The following is a 21,932-nucleotide window of genomic DNA, read 5'->3' on the forward strand; positions in this document are numbered from 1 at the left end:
ATTGGGCGGAAGGCCGAGGACAAGAAACAAAAGAAATAAATTCTATGAACGTATAAGACGATATTTGGTATCTTCACCAGTTTAGGTGTGTGTGTGTTTTGCCATAACACAATGCCAATTGCACAGTTTCCCATTATGACACATAATCAGTTGGTCAGGACATGTTTGGGGCCTGAAGTCTGAAGTGGTCACCAGTTCAAGGTTCAGTTTTTGGTGCAGACCTGAGTACGAGTGGTGTGTTCACACATCAGAATGGACTGGACTAAAGAAACTGTTTGATCACACAAGCTAGCCGTAAAACCTGGAACAGCAGATTAGCAGTAGGTCCTCAAACTTTCAAACTGGCTTTTAGTAAATTCACATAGTGTAAGAACCTAAAGTCACAGATACCGTTTTAACCAGATTAGTGAGCTGCAGCTCCTCTCACTGAACACCAACTCAGGCGTGTCTGGAAAATGTCCAGCCTGCAGCTGAAATGGAGATTTTGATTAGCTTTGCCACCGAGTTTGACTCTGTCTGGTCATGTTGGTCATGTTGGTCAGCTCTCTGTGTACTTCAGTTTCTTTTTGATCTAAGTGACCTGCACTCAATCAGAAATAAGTGGGTCCATCTTAAGCAGTTAATTATGCAGATTCTGAAAAATGTGTGGAATTACCCTTTAAAGTTTCCGAGACCGTTGGATAATAAATGTTGTCTTAACCCGTCCTGAGGTTTTCTTTCAGGCACTGTGTAGCTCAAAACCCACCATCTTCACTACCTGAACTGGAAACGGCAATTACAAGTGGATGACCGTTTAAAGAAAGGGAATTCCACTGAATACATGAATATATTGGCATATATACATTTCCTTTATATCCAACTTAGATTTTGCCAATTTGTATATCGCTGTAGTGGTAACTTTACAGGAGAAGGAAAAACACTACTTATATATACATATACACACCGATCAGGCAGAACATTATGAGCACCTCCTTGTTTATATGTTTTATCAGCTCTACTTACTATTAAAAACTCCAGAATCTGTCTGCCTTCACACACATATGAACTTGACATCCCATTCTTAATCCATAGGGTTTAATATGATGTCGGTCCACCCTTTGCAGCTATAACAGCTTCAACTATTCTGGGAAGGCTTTCCACGAGGGTTAGGAGTGTGTTTATGGGAATTTCTGACCATTATATATATATATATATATATATATACATACATACACACACACATAACATTCTATATTATTACAAAATATTTTATAAAACACATTAATGGTATTAATTATTTCTATATGCTGTCTTCGTTTTATCTACATAACGAACCTCTAAAAATGTGCACATCATAAGCTGCACAATAAAATCAGTAAAACATTAAATGAATAGAAATGGGATGGATTCAACCACATCACACACATATGTACTTTCTATATATATTTCACGTGTTCACCCACCTGTCAGATATATCTGTATGATATGTACATATCATTGAAAATATGTACCTGACTCTTTATGATATAAACACACACACACATGCATCTTCTAAGCCGCTACTCCTTCTGGGTTGCGGTACAAACACATAAATATATAGAACATAGGGCAGAATGTCAGTTTTCTGTGGGGTCTAGATCACATTTTTAGATAAAATCTGTGACTGGTTTATAAATTTGGCCCCTGGACTGCAGTTGATTCCAGTTGTTGTATCTGGCCCTTTAAGCCGAGTTCCCATAATGCACCGCGGGGCCGGGCTCTACACGTGTGTTGTGGTCTGCAGTGTGGAGGCTGAGTATGGAGAACGTTTCCATAAACGGAGGAGAGGACGAGCTGTATGAAGCCTTCCTGGCTCTGCACACTCCTGCTCTGAAGGCAGCCGGAATCCCCCCACTGTACTGGAAGACCCTCTGCTATAAACTCACCAATGAGGTCCGTTCAGAGTGTTAATGAGTTCACACTGACCGGGTCACTGCACAGTGACAGCTCAGTAAACTCGCACTGACAGATTATCAGAGCAGTGACTCTGCTGTGGCGGTGGTGTGTTAGTGTGTGTTGTGCTGGTACGAGTGGATCAGACACGGCAGTGCTGCTGGAGTTTTTAAACAGTGTGTCCACTCACTGTCCACTCTATTAGACACTCCTACCTTGTCAGTCCACCTTGTAGATGTAAAGTCAGAGACGACAGCTCATCTGCTGCTGCACGGTTTGTGTTGGTCATCCTCTAGTCCTTCTTCAGTGGTCACAGGACGCTGCTGGCTGTTTATTTTTGGTTGGTGGACTGTTCTCAGGCGAGCAGTGACACTGAGCTGTTTAAAAACTCCAGCAGCACTGCTATGTCTGATCCACTCAGACCAGCACAACACACACTTACACACCACCACCACATCAGTGTCACTGCAGTGCTGAGAATGATCCACCACCCAAATAGTACCTGCTCTGTGAGGGTCCATGGGGGTCCTGACCACTGAAGAACAGGGTAAAAGGGGGCTAACAAAGTATCAGAGAAACAGATGGACTACAGTCTGTAACTGTAGAACTACAAAGTGCAGCTATACAGTAAGTGGAGCTGATAAAATGGACACTGAGCGTAGAAACAAGGAGGTGCTCATGATGTTCTGCCTGGTCAGTGTTTACATATTAATAGTCGTGTGTCTGAATTATGGCTGCTGGCCTCTGTGTATGAACCTGTGCGTGGCTGCTGTGTGTGTATTTCAGGTGTTTGATGCGGGGGAAGTCTTTGGGATCATGCGAGTGGAAGAGGATGATGAAGATGAGAATGTACACAGCAGCTCGAACCCTGTGGCTGAAGTTTCCTGTAAAGTGATAGTGACTCGGGAGAGCGGCCTACAGGCGTGCCATCCGGCCAGGTGAGGGCAGCAGAGCTCCGTTTTTCCAGCAGTGCAGTGCGCTTTGCCAGCACAGGAGGCACCAGATCCCTCTCACAGTTCCAGCCTACAAACTTTATATCAGTGTTTCTCAACTGTGGTCCTGGGGGCTCACTGCCCTGCACTTCTCTTGAGATTCAGAATCAGAATCTCTTTGTTCACCAAGTGTGATGCACATGCAAGGAATCTGGCCTAGTGGGTCACATGGGCATGAACAAAACCTTGTATCCCTGAAATGGTAACTTTACAGGAGAGGGAAACCCATACTTTACTTTTAATGCAAGTCAATGGAACCAGACGTCTTTCCAGATCATTTTAGGTCGTTTCTTTTGGTCCATTCATCGTGAAATTTACACACAGTGTAAAGGCCAACAGGCATTTTCAAACAATGTTAAAAACTGAAAAATGACAGGGTGTCCGTGCCAGGCACTGCTTCAGTGTTAGAAAGCCTTGAGAGATAAGCGGACACCGGCATGTAAGAAATACTGCCTGTTCATTAAAAGCAAGCTAGCTTTTAGTGAGGAGATAGATAATCAGCGAGCAGGAACGGGTCGTAACTCTTAAATAATTAAAAAAGCCCAATATGGAGAGTCATAAAAATGGTCCTTGTCAGACAAAGTATACAGGTGTCAAAAAGTAAATTTAATATAGCGAATATAATGATGGCCAATGGGAAGCCTAGGATGTTCAGAGAGGAGGAGTGAAGAAATCACCCCAGTGAGGGAAAGTGAGCACATTTGGGGAAAAACATTATAAAAACTGATGTATTTTGTTGGATCTTTGCATTTTTGGCAATCCGGATGCCAACTTGTCACTTGGAACTTAATAAAAAGCCCTTTCCTTCAAAAGAACCAACAGCTGAAATTTGGGTTTTCATCTTCTCCATTCTTGCAAGAAAACCTTTTAAACTTTTTGGCTGTATTACTTTTTGTACTTTGCAAGAATTTTTTTTAATCTTTTGATTTATTACCTTTTTTACATTAGAAAACAGATTAAATAAAATTAGAATATTAATAAAAAAAATAATTAGTTGTAACATAACTCGTCTGAGACCCAGGGTGAAGGCTGGATAGCTTTGGGAGACGACAGAGCGATGAGGCGGATGCACGTGCTGAGAAAAGCGAGATTTATTGAGGGCAAATCTATAATCAGGCTCGAGACGGTCCAGGTTCAGGTAGCCAACACGGAGAGATTGGGGTACAGACATGATAAGAGGAATACAGACTAAACTTAAACAGAGACTAGGATGAATAATGGAGGCTGGAGGAACGAACATCAAACAAAACAGTTCAAATCATACATCAAACAAAGACCAGCAAACACACAGGGGAAAACGGGGCTTAAATACAAACAGGGATAATAACTGGTCATAAGACACAGGTGGAAAACAGGTGGTTAAATTAGCGGTGGAGTCAACAAAACAAGGGGGCATTACTGGGAGGAAAACAAACAAAGAAGCACATGGAAGACTGGGAGGGGCCAATCGTGACAGTATGAGATTATTGCCACTTTAATTAGTTATTGTAAAATATCACGCACTGGAATTTTCTAAACTCTGGAAGAATGCAAGTTATATGGATTTAGTCCGCCAACCTCGTTTCTCCAGTGTTTTCTGGAGACTGCATGTAAAAATCGTGGTCATTGTCGTCTCTTTTGCTTGTTTTTTATCCACCTGCACGGTTGCAGCTGCAGTAGCTGTGAGCAGATGTGCTCTGGTTAAGTGAACAGTGAGTTACAGCTTGCCTACCAACATGGTGATGTAGTCTTCCTAATGACAGAATCCAATACTATGAATTAGTGAATACATAGGAATACGTTCCGACTCTTTTTCGATCAGCCAGTCGTCGGGAAGCAAGGCAGGAATTAATCCACATGAAAACTACCAAGAACAGAAACTAGAGCCAAACTAACACAACAAGCAGCAGGTTTGGGGATTGCAAGGGGGAGCTGGAATGTTCCAAGCAGTACCAAGAGGAGGGTCCTTTGACTTTCAGCCACAGCACGTACCTAAAAAAAATGTTTTGCCTAACAAACACAACATCAATAGAGGGGTTATCAGGGTTCACCAAGGCTGGAGTCCAGCATATTATGGCCATTTACCTGCTTCAGATACACCTGACTAGGTCAGCAGAGGTTATTTGTCAGGGGGCAAATGCTCAGAGCAGCAGTCTTTACCCATCAGGACCATCATATCTTTCCAGCTTCGGTCATAACTGACTCCTCCAGCGATCCTCAAAAAAACAAAAAAAACAAAGGCCCTATTTTGTCACATCACTGGTCTTGTCTGTGGACCTGACTGTAAATTTAGGACCACCTAAGAGGAGTCTTGGCAGGATAACACTGGGAAATGTTCATGATCTTTCTACAGCATCATGAAGAGAACACCCCCCCCCCTTTTTTTTATTGTACACCACACTGAGAGTAACTGAAAAGCCATCAAATCTTGTAGAGGAGGATACTCAAGTTTAGCCTTTGAGGTTTTTTATGACATCATGTTTAAAGGAGCACAGATTACAAAGCTGCTGTTGTGATTTAACTGTACTCCACAGAGGTTCTCACCCTTATTTTATGTTAAGCGTGTGCACTGTGCACATAAGTGTATATCTGTCAGAACAATACCTCAAACCTCAAAAATGAGAACTTTATGGTAGAGGGAAAAAAATAACATGCTTTACTTTTAATGTAAGTCATTTATTTTGGTCCATTCTTTCTTTTTGCATACTAGCTAGGCGAGATTGTTGTCTGCATTGCTATGGTGACCAGCAGTCTGCACAAGGGTGAATTAGAAGTTATAGGCTACATTGACTCTATTGTTTAAGATTATTTCATGTTAAAACAGTGTTGAACATTTAGCAGTGTTTTATTTTACTGTAAAGGAGGATTATTTAATATTTACCTAAAAATCTGATTCTGCTGTGGAGCCACTGTGGGCAGTGAAAGAGCCTCCTGAGCCACGTATTGCCGATCCCTAGTTTACGCTTTGGGTTGAGGCTTTAGATTGAAATGTCTAGCAGCGCAGGATTAAACCGTATCTGTGTTCCATTGCAGCATTTATTTGGTGGACCATGCATGGACGTATCGGCTGGAGAGTGCCAGGCAGCAGCTGATGGAGATTCCAGGGCTGTTGGGGCGCATGGCCAGCCTAATGGGCCTGTCTTATCACGGCGAAGCTCCTGATCCAGACGTTGTAGAGCTTGTGCTGGACAACATGTGGAAGTTCAATCAGACCTATCAGCTGTCACAGGGGGTAATCATACTCCTGAAGGAGATAAACCAAGAGCTTGTATTTAATTAGTTTTGTTAGTTACTCCATTTGAACTGTTAAAGAGATCAAAGTATCTAAATTTAATTCAGATAAAACTAAGTTTCCATTACTGATTAGACACCTTTATTTTCATAAAGAGATGAGGAACCATAGTTGTTAGAGTACGGACTCACTTGATGCATAGCACCTCCCTCAGGCTTCCTGTCTCCTCCTGATCCAATCAGATTCATCCAGTCGCTTCTGACATCAGCATTCTTAAAGTGGGGCCTCAAGCCCCTTCCTTAAATAAACACTCAGCCCTTATATGGTGTAAGGCCTTCCATCTGTTTCGCTTCACACTATACATTCCCCACCATTGTATTTGAGCCCTCTAGGCAGTATATGAGCAGATGTACCATTTTGCATACATTCTAGGAGGCCTTAAGGGAGACTTTGGGTGCTCTGCCCAAAGCGTAAAACAGTCACAGTATACGCAACGGAGCACAATGAAGTAAGTGATGGAGTGTTAGTTGCACCCAGCTCCTATATTAGGCTTATAAACATGCAGTATCTATTTATTTATTTGTGTACAAACATATGAGATTTAAAGTTGTGCAGTGGTTTTGTTCTAAATATAGTCTAATGATTTACACTAAGATCAACTAAAATAAAAAGTATTCAACCAAAAATAAAAGAATGTAGAATAAAAGACTTCAGCCGCTGAGTTCTTGTGGAAGGAAGGAAAAGGCCTTCTTCTTTATTGAGCGGCAGGATGGTTCCCAGACAACCACGATGTATGGATCATCACGAAATCCTTTTTTATATCCTGTTTGAGGTGATGAAGTAATCTTTGCTGACGCTGTAAAAGATGAGGGCGAGCTGACCCGCGAAAAGCGAGGTAAGCTGATAAGAACCTGTTGGAAAAATCAGTATTATACTCTGTGTCAATGATCAGTATTATATCAGTATTATAACTCTTTACTAATAACCGCCTAATCATCTACGCACCCCTGACCTACCAATGCACTTTGTCTCACCCCTGACTGGTCAGTACACTTCTCCTTCTGTGATATATTAACACAGGAGTACCGATGGGACTGGCTTAGTGTGGGGAGCAGGAGACGTCAGTCAGGAATGTATTTGAAACCGGGTGTAGTTCTAACCACTAAGGAAGGTATATAAGCACAATGCACCGTGTTCTTCGAGCATTTGCATCTAGACTATGTTCTGTGTGTAACTGCTCCCTTGCTGCAAGAATAAAGACTTCAAGACGTCGGTGATCTCAGGCTGATTATTTAAGAGAATTTTCCTGTCAGCTTGGTCTTAGGATGCTGGTTCAAATCCGGCTCGAAAGACCAAGTTGACAGGAAAATTCTCTTAAATAATCAGTTAGTTAGAACAACACCCGGTTTCAAATACATTCCTGACTGACGCCTCCTGTTCCCCACACTAAGCCAGTGCATCTGTTCTGCTTTTCTTAAAGTCTCCATCGGTACCCCTTGTCTTAATATATCACAAAAGGAGAAATGTCCCATCGGTATCCCTGTGTTAATATATCACAGAAGGAGAAGTGTACTGACCAGTCAGGGGTGAGACAAAGTGCATTGGTAGGTCAGGGGTGCGTAGATGATTATACGGTTATTAGTAAAGAGTTACATTACTGATATAATACTGATCATTGACAGAGTATAATACTGATTTTTCTAACAGGTTCTTATCAGCTTACCTCGCTTTTCGATGGTCAGCTCACCCTCGCCTTTTACTGTGTCTTAATACTTGCTGGCTTTCAAAGCTTCAGGGAGTCTTCAAAGTCTAAACTCCCTTACACAAGCAAATCAAGGCTTATCCTTAGTGAGAGGATTAATATTCTTTTATTAATCAACTTTATCTGTACAATTATAACTCATTTAGCCATTAAGGTCGTGATTTAAGGAAACATTTTATTAAAACTTCAACAGTGCAATCATTGTAAATGGTCCCTTAAAGATACAGCAGTGGTTTTATGGTCCAATTGTGTACCTAAAATAAGTTTTTCTAGGTGAAAAGTTCGTATTTGTACCTTTTCATAGCCAAATGTTTTAAAACAGACCAATAAAATAAAAAGCCTGGAGGCGAGGCGGGGTGTGTGGAGTCAGTACAACTTAGAACATATCATTTCAATGGATTATGGTTCAGTTATGTTCCCTGACTAAAGGTAATGAGATGGACCCTGGTGACAAGAGGGCTACTGTCCCAGTGACAGTTTAGTACCCTTTCTGCAGGTGTGCTAATTATGGCCAGAGAGTTTGGTCCTTTCTTCAATTTACTGTTTTATCCTCAAGATTTATGCCCCTCTGTCCTGAGTGCTTGTGTATGTGTGTTGCAGTCTGCGGAGGAGAAAGTGCCAGTCTGGTACATAATGGATGAGTTTGGCTCTCAGGTGCAGCACTCCTCTCAGCCGTCATGCTGTATGGCTCCTTTTTTCTTTGCTCCTCAGCAGATAGCATATTCTGTGCTCTGGCCCATTCAGGACCTGGAGAATGGAGGTAATCACACTCATACTAATCACATCTGTAGGCTTTCTGGTTCAGGTATAATAAGGCCATGTTCTTAGGCACAGCATGAAGTGGAGTGCCTAAAACTCCCTTCCCTGTGATAAAATCGCAGTAACGCACAGCCTCAAGTGGTTTATTGCTTTCAAAAAACTGTGGCCAACATAAAATCTAATTTAAAAAAAAAAAAAAAATTTCAGAAAATAATTTATTATTACTAAAAATTCGACATAAACAAGTATTCCGCCTAGAAATGTAGTTCCTTTAGAGTATGGTATCGTTGCCAAGAATCAGGGAGCGCTGAATGAGTTCAGTCGCCCATCTCTGTATATTGCGCTCATTTCTTTTTGTATTTTAACAGTGAACATATGACACTGCGCTGTTTGATGCAAAACACCAAATTACCACCTCGTCTTATTTAGCACTAATCCAGCAGTGCTCCTCTTCTTGTGCTAGGGCTGAATCTTAAATGGCTCCCAACTGGATCCTGCAGCCCAACAGTAGCACCGCTGTGTCTGATCCACTCATACCAGCACAACACACACTAACACACCACCACCACGTCAGTGTCACTGCAGTGCTGAGAATGATCCACCACCCAAATAGTACCTGCTCTGTGAGGGTCCACAGGGGTCCTGACCACTGAAGAACAGGGTAAAAGGGGGTAACAGAGTATCAGAGAAACAGATGGACTACAGTCTGTAACTGTAGAACTACAAAGTGCAGCTATACAGTAAGTGGAGCTGATAAAACAGACACTGAGCGTAGAAACAAGGAGGTGGTTATGATGTCATGCCTGATTGATGTATGGTGGTATTCATTAGTATAGAGGGGTGCCAGCAGTCAGTGCTTTTACTGCCATACATGAACTAACGCTGATAATTATGCACCTGTTGACAGTTTACATTACTGCACTGTGTGAAATGTACTTGATGTCAGATGCAGTATTTCTACTATACAGTCACACCTGCAGGCGACGCTAACGTCACCTCAGGTTTGTCACTTGTGGGTGTGTCCGAGGCCACTCTATTTGTCATGTGTGGGCATGTACACTTATTATTTTTTTATTTTTTTTTATAACTACTATTTTATTTATTATCATTAATCATTCAAAAAAATTGGACACCAGCCCAACAGAAAAAAATGTTTAAAATGATACAAACTTAATGATAAACACCCAGAAAAAATTAACTAACACAAAAAGAGGAATAATTCATCATATATCTGAGGGATGTGTAGTACTTTTTCCCATGGCACTTTATTTTGATTGGTCGATTTAGATGAAAAAAACACTGAACAGACTCTCAGTAACATGTCAACAACATATGAGGGTTAGGATTAGGCCCAGCGTGAGGGTTAGGATTAGGTTTTGGGTTGAGGTTAAGGTTAGGGTTAGGATTAGGCCCAGGGTGAGGGTTAGGATTAGGTTTTGTGTTGAGGTTAGGGTTAGGATTAGGCCCAGGGTGAGGGTTAGATTTAGGTTTTGGGTTGAGGTTTAAGTTTAGGGTTAGGATTAGGCCCAGCGTGAGGGTTAGGATTAGGTTTTGGTTTGAGGTTAAGGTTAGGGTTAGGATTAGGCCCAGGGTGAGGGTTAGGATTAGGCCCAGGGTGAGGGTTAGGTGTTGGGTAAGGTTGATAAGGTTAGGTTCTGGGTAATGGAAGTAACAGATTAACAACACATCTACTAAATGTAAGTAACGTATCAACAGAACAGCTACAAGATATTTACTTCAGTGTATTCAGGTGCTGCACTACTGCCACTGATATGTTGCTGATGTGTTACTGATAATCTATTAAGAGTTTATTAATCGTCTACGAAGGACCACTCCAAATATAGTATTACCCTTTTACCTGGCTATAGAGCTTCTGTGTGATATATATATATATATATATATATATATATATATATATATATATATATATATATATAGATATATAGATATATAGATATCTATCTATATATATACACACACACAAACACACACACACACGGGTAAACGTTTGCAGTGTTTAATAATAAAGCAGTTGGCAAAAGAAACGACGAGTGATGTGAAATGTATACAAAGCAAGACAACAGCACACAAAGTAAGATAAGCAAGTTGATATACAGTAATTAAGATTTTACTTTAAAACAAGGAGCACCGGCTCTTACATATTCAATATGACTAAATAAATAAATAACTACCTGGTTCTGTAATATAACAGAATGCTAGGACATTCACCATGCCAACATTTGTAAGGAAAAGCAGGCAAAAAGCTTATAATTACATTCAACGTTGTCCTTGTGGTAAAGCTTGAGAGGCTCGGTTGTCCCAATCACATTCGCTCCTTGCTGGTTTCTGTTCATATGTGCAGTGTTTCTGGATGGCATTCCACCTCAGCCGCCCCCTCACTGGGTTGTCCTGTAGGAACTGGACATATAAGGTCATAAAATGAACCCTTATGTAACTGGTGTATTACACACCATAGACAGTCTCCTACAACCTTTCAGGCTTGAGTGCACCTTTGATTCAAGATGAAACACGACATATTTTGTACAGCCGACACTTTAAAAAAAAAGGGTGAATTATACCTTCATACAATGTGTTATCAGCACACAGGCGACACATGACGTTGCACAGGATGTTAGAAATGTCCTGTGAAAGTTACAGTATTGTTTATGGTGATGTTTTGGGGTCTTACATGTTGAGAAACAGATTTTCTATGTGTCTGTTTACAAAGCCTAACAGTTTACAGTCCGGTTGTAAGTACCTCAGGCTGAATCCAGAAAGTCTGCAGATTCTTGCCTCTGGATGTGGAAATCAGTAGATGCTGATCACTGAAATTGATGGTCAGGGATTAAAAGACCCCCAGTTCTCAACCCGCTGGGGAACATTAGGTGTTGTGACTTACCTCAGTCCCTATCACATTCACTCCTTGCTGTGATTGGTTCCTGTTCATATGGATAGTGTTTCCACTTCACCCCATTATCCTGTAAGAACTGGACATATAAGGACAAAGTGAACTTTAATGTAATTCGTCGTGTGACCCCCCCCCCCCCCCCCCCCCCCCCTTTTTTTTTTTCTGAGTGCTTAAACGCAGTCTTAAAAGCAGTGGAGAAAAGGCAGACCCTCTTTCTTTGTGATTTTGGTATATCCACATAATCCACCAGAGATTGCCCCTGGTAACCTGTCCTCCATTATAGGGTCTTGGCCTCACTGACCTCCAGAGGCCAGCCAGAAGGTCTCCTACATGTATTTGTATTGCTTTGTTTAAAATACTGATTTGTATTTATAAATTTACAATTCACTTCTTAGAAGAGAACGGAAATGCCAGTAGTTCAGAGGGCGTGGGTCTACGATCGATCCGAGGAATTTGAGCCAGTTATTAAGTTTGTCACATCACTCTGTCATACTTCATTTGCATTAAGTTGAGAAAATCTCTTCTCGATTAGTCGCTTGTCGTCCTTCTGCCATTTCACTTGCTGCTAAATCACAGCTGCAAATCACCGACTCCAGGACGAAATGACTGTTCGGCTGTTGCTTTGTCACCTGCTAATGTGAACGCACAGCTACTGCTGCTTTGCCTAACTAGGATGTGATGCTGAATGAGGGGAGTCCAGTGAAGCGACCATTTAAAATGGTCATCATTCAAAATACCAATTAAATATAGCCGATTGAGCAAGAACATACATTTTAATTGATTATTTTTTTCAGTAATAAAGTTTAATTGATTAATATTGGCGGCCATATGAGCAGTACTAACAGTGAAATGCTGAATTCGTTTTTCTGGTAACATACTCACTTTTTGAGGAATATCTCTTGATCTCCTCCAGATGAAGTGACGAGGGATTACGCCTACGGGGAGGCAGATTCACTGGTGAGGAAGTGCAGACTGTTACCATGGTTACCAGCTGACCTGGAAGGAGTAAGCGACGAGACACCAGAGCCCACTGACCTTTACTATGAGGTTTGTTTGCAGTTCTGCACTCTTATGATATGCCTTTGATGGACACTTGCAGAAGACACTTGTAAAAACAAATCCATTAAACCCTTAAAGGGGCAGTCATGGGCTGGAGGTTAGGGAACCGGCCCTGTGAACAGAAGCTCGCTGGTTCGATCGCCAGAGCCAACAGTACATGACTGAAGTGTCCTTGAGCAAACTCCCCCCTGTACCCTGGGCACTGCAGATAGGACTGCCCACCGCTCTTGGCAAGTGTGCTCACTGCCCCCTAGTCTGTGTGCTCACTACTGTGTATGTGGCATTTCACTTCATGGATGGGTTAAATGTGGAGGTCAAATTTCCCCATTGTGGGACTAATAAGGGTCACTTAATCTAATCTAAATGGCCAGAAATTTTATTACACACTTCCACTACTATAATCTAAGGATAGCTCAACCTGTTTGCATTGAAGTCCCTATAGTTACTGAATAATAAGCCTTGGTACAGGGGTGGTAACATGCGGCTTCGCAGCAGAATTAGATTTTTAGGTAAAAACAAAATAATCCTCCTTTGAAGTAAAATAAAGCTCTACTGATTGGTCAACACATTAGTTTAACAACAAATGGTCCTAAATGCTGGAGTTAATGTTAGTGTATCTGCTAACTCAGTTTTTAACCCTGAACATTGGCACCCAGCTAGCTAGTAGCTAGTGAAACATCAAAGAGACAGATTTATAATGCACATGGATAATTTGGAAACAAATGGATTTATTTGAATTAATAAGCAAGCTTTTATTTTAAAAAATGTAAATACTGATGGATGTTTTGAATAAATAATCTTTATTCTTGATAGTACTAATAAGTAGCGTTTATTAACCGAAATAATAGCACTCTTCACACTGTAACATAGGCCTTAGCTTGTCTGGGAAATTGGACACTGGAGTGCCCTCTTAAATAAGAGGCCTCTAGAAGTTTGTGAGAATCTGCTAATGCAGCTGTGTGAGAGCGAAGAAGCTGTCCTTGAGATGATAAAGTCTCTGGAGTTGGTGAATTTACAGTGCAACCAGTCGAAAGCTAGTGCCCTTGGGAGAGTGGAACATCCAGGTAATAATAAGTAAGGGATCCCAAGGAAAAGTGTAAGGTTTGGAGATGATGGGAATAGATGGTATAGAAAAAGGTTGCTGTAACATCTGCTAATATTTTTAATAAATCTGGCCAATCAGCAGGCACAGATATGTAAAACATATTTATGAAGATAATCATTTGGTGTATCTGTCTAGATGGGTTGAGAATGAAAAAAGCAAAAAAAAGCAAAGTCAAAAGCAAAAACAGCCAAATAGAGGCCTTAAAATACTCAGGGGACTTCAGCCCAGGTGAATTTCCGCTAAATGGCAGGAAAAATGAGCAGGGTGGCAGGATGCTGGCACACAGAGAGAAAAAGCTTTATTCAAAAGCACCAGGAGAGTCTTCCCAGGAGATTTCAGTTGAGTTCTCAGCATTCCTGAAGCTGGGCCAGGCTGTTGTGAGCATCTCTCACACAGTCTTGAAATGATCTGAGGCATAAGGGCAAACTACACACACTGTTAATCCGCTGGCTTTGAAAGATGTATTAAAGTAGGAATCACACACTTATAATTTACCCAACAACGAACTGTGTAAAAGGCACACTCAATATGAATGATTCTACTGAACTGGTTCAAAGTCAGAGTTGAAAACACGGACTTTGCTTTTCTCCTGGAACATGACACCCCATAGCCCACAGGCCCTTGGGGGCAGTAAGGAGCTACCTGAGGACTGGGGAACTACAGCTAAGGTGGTGAGAGAAACTGGCAAGAATGTTTTGGGTGTTTCGTCTGGTCAGAGGAAAGAAGACAAGGAAAGTTGGTGGTGGAATGAGGAAGTCCAGGAGAGTATACAGAAGAAGAAGGCAGCTAAGAAAAAGTGGGATAACCAGAGAGATGAAGGAAGTAGGCAGGAGTTCTGTGAGGCTGGTCGCATAGCGAAAAGAATGGTGGCAAAGGCAAAAGCTCAGGCCTATGATGAGCTGTATGAGAGGCTGGACAGTAAAGAAGGAGTAAAGGACTTGTATCGCTTGGCTAAACAGAGAGATAGAGCTAGAAAGGATGTACAGCAGGTTAGGCTGATAAAGGATAGAGAGGGAAATGTACTAGTGAGTGAACAGAGAGTGTTGAGTAGATGGAAGGAGTACTTTGAAGAACTAATGAATGAGGAAAACGAGAGAGAGAGGAGTACAACGGGGGAGAGATAGTGGATCAGGAAGTGCAGAGGATTAGTAAGGTGGAAGTGAGGGCAGCTTTAAAAAGGATGAAGAATAGAAAGGCAGTTGGTCCAGATGACGTACCTGTGGAGGTATGGAGATGTTTAGGAGAGAAGGCAGTGGACTTTTTAACCAGGTTATTTAACAAAATCCTGGAGAGTGAGAGGACGTCTGATGAGTGGAGAAGCAGTGTACTGGTCCCCATTTTTAAGAAGAAGGGTGATGTGCAGAGCTGCAGCAACTACAGAGGTATAAAGTTGATGAGCCACACCATGAAGGTATGGGAAAGAGTTGTTGAAGCAAGGCTAAGGCGAGAGGTTCAGATCAGTGAGCAGCAGTTTGGTTTCATGCCCAGAAAGAGTACCACAGATGCAATGTTTGCGTTGAGAGTGTTGGTAGAGAAGTACAGAGAAGGTCAGAAGGAGCTACATTGTGTCTTTGTTGATCTAGAGAAGGCGTATGATAGGGTGCCAAGAGAGGAACTGTGGTACTGTATGAGGAAGTCAGGTGTAGCTGAAAAGTATGTTAGGGTGGTGCAGGACATGTATGAGAATAGTGAGACAGTGGTGAGGTGTGATAAATGGTTTCAAGGTGAAGGTGGGGTTACATCAGGGATCAGCTTTGAGCCCCTTCTTGTTTGCAATGGTGAAGGAAAGGTTGACAGATGAGGTCAGGCAGGAGGCTCCATGGACCATGATGTTTGCAGATGACATTGTAATCTGTGGTGAGAGTAGAGAGCAGGTGGAAGAGAATCTGGAGAGGTGGAGGTTTGCACTGGAAAGGAGAGGAATGAAGGTCAGTAGAGACAAGATGGAATACATGTGTGTGAATGAGAGGGAGGCAGGTGGAAAGGTGAAGATGCAAGGAGTCGAGGTCGTAAAGGTGGATGACTTCAAATATCTTGGGTCAACAATTCAGAGCAATGGACAGTGTAGAAAAGAGGTGAGGAAGAGGGTGCAGGCAGGATGGAGTGGGTGGAGACGGGTGTCAGGGCTGATGTGTGACAGAAGGATAGCAGCAAGAATAAAAGGGAAGGTTTACAAGACAGTAGTGCGTCCTGCTATGATATATGGTTTGGAGACTGTGGCTCTGTCTAAAAGACAGGAGGCTGAGCTGGAGGTGGTGGAGATGAAGATGCTGAGATTTTTGTTGGGAGTGACAAGGATGGACAAGATTAGAAATGAGCAGATCAGAGGGACAGTGAAGGTGGAGCAGTTTAGAGATAAAGCCAGAGAGGCCAGGTTGAGATGGTTTGGACATGTGTTGAGGAGGAGTAGTGGATATATTGGGCAAAGAATTTTGGAGATGGAGCTGCCGGGTAGAAGGAGAAGAGGTAGACCTCAGAGAAGGTTTATGGATGTAGTGAAGGTGGACATGGAGATGGTTGGTGTGAAAGTAGAGGAGGCAGTGGATAGGGCAAGATGGAGGCAGATGATCCGCTGTGGCGACCCCTAAAGGGAGCAGCCGAAAGAAGAAGTGTATATATACAACGCAATTCCAATGAAGTTGGGACGTTGTGTAAAACATAAATGAAAACAGAGTACAATGATTTGCGAATCATTTTCAACCTATATTCAATTGAATACACTACAAATACAAGATATTTAATGTTGAAACAGATGAACTTCATCACTCATTTTGAATTTGATGCCTGCAACATGTTCCAAAGAAGGCGTCAAATTCAAAATGAGTGAATATTTGCAAAAAACAATAAGGTTTATCCATTAATTTCAGAATCAATGAATGAACAGAATATTCAGGTATGTTTATAAGGGAGAGTTTAACCCTCAGTACCTGATACACAACACATGTTAAAGAACATGGGTAATGCTTTTCCTATGCTATAGACTGTATAAATGTTGAAGAAATAAAATAGACCACGAAAGGAAAGGACCAAAGGAAATAAAAGAAAACCACATTTAGGATACATATTGGTCACTGGTCTAACTCATTGCAATTAGATGGTTTTCGCTGTTGGTTATTAAAGTTGACACTCCGTATTTTTAACACTCAATAGTAGAAAGGGATATAGGTACTTTTTAGATAATACACACAATACTAATAAACAAGTAGTATTGCTTACAGATTATATAAATGTTAATACCCAAGCAGACAATGTCCAAGTGCCTTGGATTCTTTATAAGCACATAGTGGTGGTGTGATGTGCCTCATTTTCACCACTTGGGGTGTTGTGGTTCCATATCTAAATTATCATTGAAATCTAAAAAGGCTAGCTTTGTTATAGATTCTCATAGCAACCAATTTCTTGATATCTCTGGACTTCTTGAACCAAATCCCATCGAATGGTGGAAATTCCGTAGAAATTATTTCTGTTAATTCATAGCTTGGTTAAAGTTAGGAAAGATCTGCAGCTGGATTCCAGGCCAGGATTTGTGGCCTGGTATGGTATGCCATATGGAGCAAAGGGGGTTGTAGGCCTCCCACTGTGTCCATATTCCCAAGATAGCATCCTTTTGAGTCATAAAACTTGTAGGCACCCCAATCCTGTTTTGATGACATCTGCTTGAAAAAGTCCTGAGCTCAAAGTTCAGGAATGTTGAGTCCTCCTAAGCAGTGTGATTCTGGCTCACCTAGATTGGGGGTGTCTGCTACAAAATGATCTTTTTGTCAAACATTTATGATTCTTTAAAGCTGTGTGTGAGTTTGACTTTCTCAGTTGTAAACATTATAATAGGTCAAGAAGGGGGTCATACTTTTTTAAGAAGGGTCTCTTTTAAGTGGTTCTCTGTGCAGGACTTATTATGACTGTTTGCTGGCATTGTAGTTGAAAAAGAGGTAAAGAGACCACTTTTTTTAATTCTTTAAGTAAAAGTTGGCTCAGGAGCAGTACAGCAGCTGTGGTTCCTACAGCATTTATCTCTCTCTACTTTGGAGAGCTTCTCCCAGGTCCTTATTTGAATAAACAAATTTAGTCAGATTGATAAAACTCAATGGTAATAAAGCTACTAAAGCATATATTCATAAAGTCATCATGGTGGTGATTAGCGCCCTGGTGTCTTTTTATTGTGACCAGTGTCCCAGGCGAGGGCCAATTAAAATACACATGTAGACGAGGTACATATTAAAGAAGCTGCCAGAATAGATACAATTAAACAAATGTAAACAAAGAAACAACAAAAACAAAATTCTCAGAACCAGAGCTACAAATTGTCGTCTCCCAGAGCTATCCAGCCTCCACCCTGGGTCTCGGTCATAGTGTTATGTTACAACTAATACATTTTTAAAATTAATGTTCTATTTAATTTAATCTTTTTTTTAATGTAAAAAAGGTAATTAAATCAAAAGATTAAAGAGTTATGCAGCCAAAAAGTTTAAAAGGTTTTCTTGCAAGAATGGAGAAGATAAAAAAACAAATTTCAGCTGTTGGTTCTTTTGAAGGAAAGGGCTTTTATTAAGTTCCAAGTGACAAGTTGGCATCCGGATTGCCAACAATGCAAAGATCCAACACAATACATCAGTTTTTATAATGTTTTTCCCCAAATGTGCTCATTGCCCCTCCCTGGGGTGATTTCTTCACTCCTCCTCTCTGAACATCCTAGGCTTCCCATTGGCCATCATTATATTCGCTATATTAAATTTACTTTTTGACACTTTTATACTTTGTCTGACAAGGACCATTTTTATGGCTCTCCATATTGGGCTTTTTAATTATTTAAGTTCCTGCTCGCTGATTATCTATCTCCTCACTAAAAGCTAGCTTGTTTTTAATGAACAGGCAGTATTTCTTACATGCCGGTGTCCATTTATCTCTCGAGGCTTTCTAACACTGAAGGAGTGCCTGGCACGGACACCCTCTCGCCTGAAAGCGTTAGGCCTAACTTTCCCTACCTGGGCCTATCTGGCTCAGTTAAAAATGACTTTATCCTTTATTTGAATAATTTCTAAATTAATGATTGCTGCAAACCTTTTATTAATGATGGCTCAAGGACATGTTTTATCAATAATTCTGACAATTTTAAGGGAAGACATGCTGGATAATAATAGTAAAATGTTGGTAAAGTTGCTATTAACTTTTAATGAAAAAATAAAGTTTATTAATCAAGAAATTTTTATACTATTAAAATGTAAAAACTCACATTATAACATTGCAAAGTTCAATTTATAATTGTAGGAATAACATGTCAGAATTGCTTTCTCATTAGTAGGAATTCAAGATTTTTCCAGATCATTTTAACTGCAGTAACAATTTTTACTAACATAAATTAGTCATTTGTTTTTTTTGTTTTTTTTTTAAACTAAAAGTCAAATTGACATGCTGAAATACTAATAACTATGGCAAGCTATCTTAGCATTTATTTTCTATTTTTCTTGATCTCAGGAATTCAGTTTACATGAGAAAAATAATTTTGACTAGTAAATATTTATTTGAGCATTTAATTAGACTTCCCCATATGAATTTTAAAATTTCACATGTATATATTTATATACTTAAATTCTGTTTCTACCTGTAAGAAATTCATTTTCACTAGTAAAATGTCAGTGTGTTTTCTATTCGGGATGTGCTAACTTATTTTGACTTAATCAATAAAACATGTAATTTGACCAAACTTTTGCATACAACTGCATATCAGTCCTAAAGACTTAAACACAAAAACAGGTCAACATAAAAACAGGGAAAAGGAGGAATGGAAAATGAGGAAAATGGTAGAAATGTAGAATGTAGAAATTACTTACAACTGTTTTTGGTACATAACCCTACACAAATGTCAAAAGTGGACCTCAAAGGAAAAAATAAAATGTAAGGAAAATGAAAGATATGGGTCATTTAAATGGACTAGGTGTCATCCCTATATAAGAGGCTCATTTGCACGCTGTTTGTGTCAGTACCCTGTTTAACTGTCTCTGTTTGCTCAAATCTTTTCTTAGACCATTCTACAGGAGAACAAGGAAAAGCTCCCGGTGGAAATCTCTGTCCACAGCGTGCCAGAGGGGACCGTTCTGAAGTGAGTAATGTGTTTTTATTCCAAATGTAATTCAGCTGCATGTTCACTGGGGTAACTGTGAATGAACGTTTTTGCACATTACATGAGCAGCTAAATGACAGTACTGTTCTCTCATGTTTATAAAGACAAGTTTCATGATTTAGGCCCACATATCGGCTGCCAGCAATTATAGAGGAAAATTGTTTTGTATGAACACTTCAGACAGAAAATGCATAAGTTGATTGGAGAAGTTCACAGTGTGGACACCAGGTTAAGGATAAGGTCAACATGACTCTGCAAGGGATTATTAATGGCACTGCATTAGAGGATCATCTGTACCCTTAACGTCAAGTTTGGAGTACAAATTGAAGCTGTCAATTCAGGAAGCAGTCACATGCGTCGCATGGGAATGTCCCATCGACACATTATTGGACAGTGAGAATTCTTCATAAGCAAAATACTTGATGGTAGTTATTGCCCTCCGGCATGAGGTCAACAGCAGGGACTTTCCAAACCAATTACCATATGAACTGAACTCTAGTAGTGGTTGGTTAGTGTAGTGGGTAACACCTCTGCCTTCTACACTGTAGACTGGGGTTCAAACCCCCACCTGGGTAAGCTCCCTACACTATACCAATAAGAGTCCTTGGGCAAGACTCCTAACACCACCTTGGCCTACCTGTATAAAATAATCCAATTGTAAGTCACTCTGGATAAGAGCGTCAGCCAAATGCCAGAAATAGCTCTAGACGAGGCCTTCTCGGAATTCCACCAATTTTTAAAAATTGTTTTTACTTAATTTAATCATTAAGGTCATTGTAGAGAAACTTTGTGATTTACTGACCAAGGGTCGTGATATTTACAATGCAAATATATCAATTTTTATCCATTATTTATCTATTTACTATCCAAAACCACCAGTTTACTTGGTGTTTAATATGTAATGTTGATGATGGAAAAATAGTGGTACATTTTTGCCTTTTAATGAAAAATAAAAAAAATTAAATGAGTTTAAATAATAATATTACGTAGAAAAGAATTATTCATTAATTCATTCATTCATTCATTCAAACAGCTTGATCCAGGTACAGGTGGCGTCCGATCACGGTACCACGCTGGAATTCACTGAGCTCCTGAGAGCGACCCATTCTTTCACTAATGTCTGTAGAAGCAGTCTGCAGGCCTAGGGGCTCGGTTTTATACACCTGTGGCCGTGGAAGTGATTGGAACACCTGAATTCAATGATTTGGATGGGCGAGTGAATACTTTTGGAAATATAGTATTTGTTAAAAGAGCCTGATTGTGAAGATGATTTTACATGCCTCCTCTCTGTGTGTTTGTAATAGGGTGTTCTCAGAGATGAAACAGGTTTTGGACCATTTGAAACATCCACGCTTCCAGTTCACTGAAGACGAAGATGAAGCCGACATACTCTGGAAGTATTCTCACATTCGAGATTATCGGTGCGTGTACTGACAACAAAACCAGAACCAGAAGTTCTTATAAACTGAAATTCACCTTGACCAGAGACGTGCAAACCCAGTTAAATTATGCAGAATTCAGATTAGGGGTATTTACAGCATGCCATATAGCAAAATCAAAAAATAGGCTTTGATGACCGCCGTGAAAGAGATTTTGAATGACTATTCCCTTAATCAATAATCAAATAGATTAGATATTGTGGTCAATAACCAAATAGGTAGTATTGGCTAACAGAGAATATTAATTCTCTCACAAAGGGTAGGCCTTAGTCTGTCAGCATAGGAGATACTAGACACGGGAAAGCCCCTGGGGTCACAGAGCGGCCTGTGTGTACTTACTGACCCAGTGAAGAGAGGGGCAAGTTGACCTTGAAAAGTAAAGCAGGCTGGTTAAAAGCTGTTGAAACCAGTCTTAAGGAGTGAACTCATCATGCGATGACCAAGTTGATGAACGAAGAGGTGCATCTATCTATATATCATCTATACACTGTTGTTTGGAACACTGTGTTTCCGCGGTTGTGTCTCTCGAGACCCTGTGTCACCAGATGCTGAAATAATTTTCACAAATTATCCACATAATCTTTCCACAAACTCTGTATCTGAAGACCCTTTCCTTTTTTAACATCTTTTGAGAACTTAGACTCCAAAAAGTTATTAGTGTTAGTGTT

The 21,932-nt window shown here is 40.5% G+C and overlaps 1 protein-coding gene across 1 annotated transcript in view; it reads left to right on the forward strand.

Annotated features, from left to right (window-relative positions):
- Positions 1–1,739: 1,739 nt before the first annotated feature.
- Positions 1,740–21,932, forward strand: part of ttll12 (tubulin tyrosine ligase-like family, member 12) — a 43,174-nt gene continuing 22,981 nt past the window's right edge. Inside the window, exons 1-7 of the mRNA XM_017698890.1 lie at positions 1,740–1,911; positions 2,698–2,849; positions 5,916–6,114; positions 8,477–8,636; positions 12,457–12,590; positions 19,728–19,804; positions 21,130–21,246. Of these exons, the coding sequence (XP_017554379.1) occupies positions 1,777–1,911; positions 2,698–2,849; positions 5,916–6,114; positions 8,477–8,636; positions 12,457–12,590; positions 19,728–19,804; positions 21,130–21,246 (974 nt within the window). The 5' untranslated portion in view covers positions 1,740–1,776. The remainder of the gene's footprint in view (positions 1,912–2,697; positions 2,850–5,915; positions 6,115–8,476; positions 8,637–12,456; positions 12,591–19,727; positions 19,805–21,129; positions 21,247–21,932) is intronic.

Source organism: Pygocentrus nattereri, chromosome 1 (assembly GCF_015220715.1).
Source record: "Pygocentrus nattereri isolate fPygNat1 chromosome 1, fPygNat1.pri, whole genome shotgun sequence".
NCBI classification, from domain to species: Eukaryota; Metazoa; Chordata; class Actinopteri; order Characiformes; family Serrasalmidae; genus Pygocentrus; species Pygocentrus nattereri.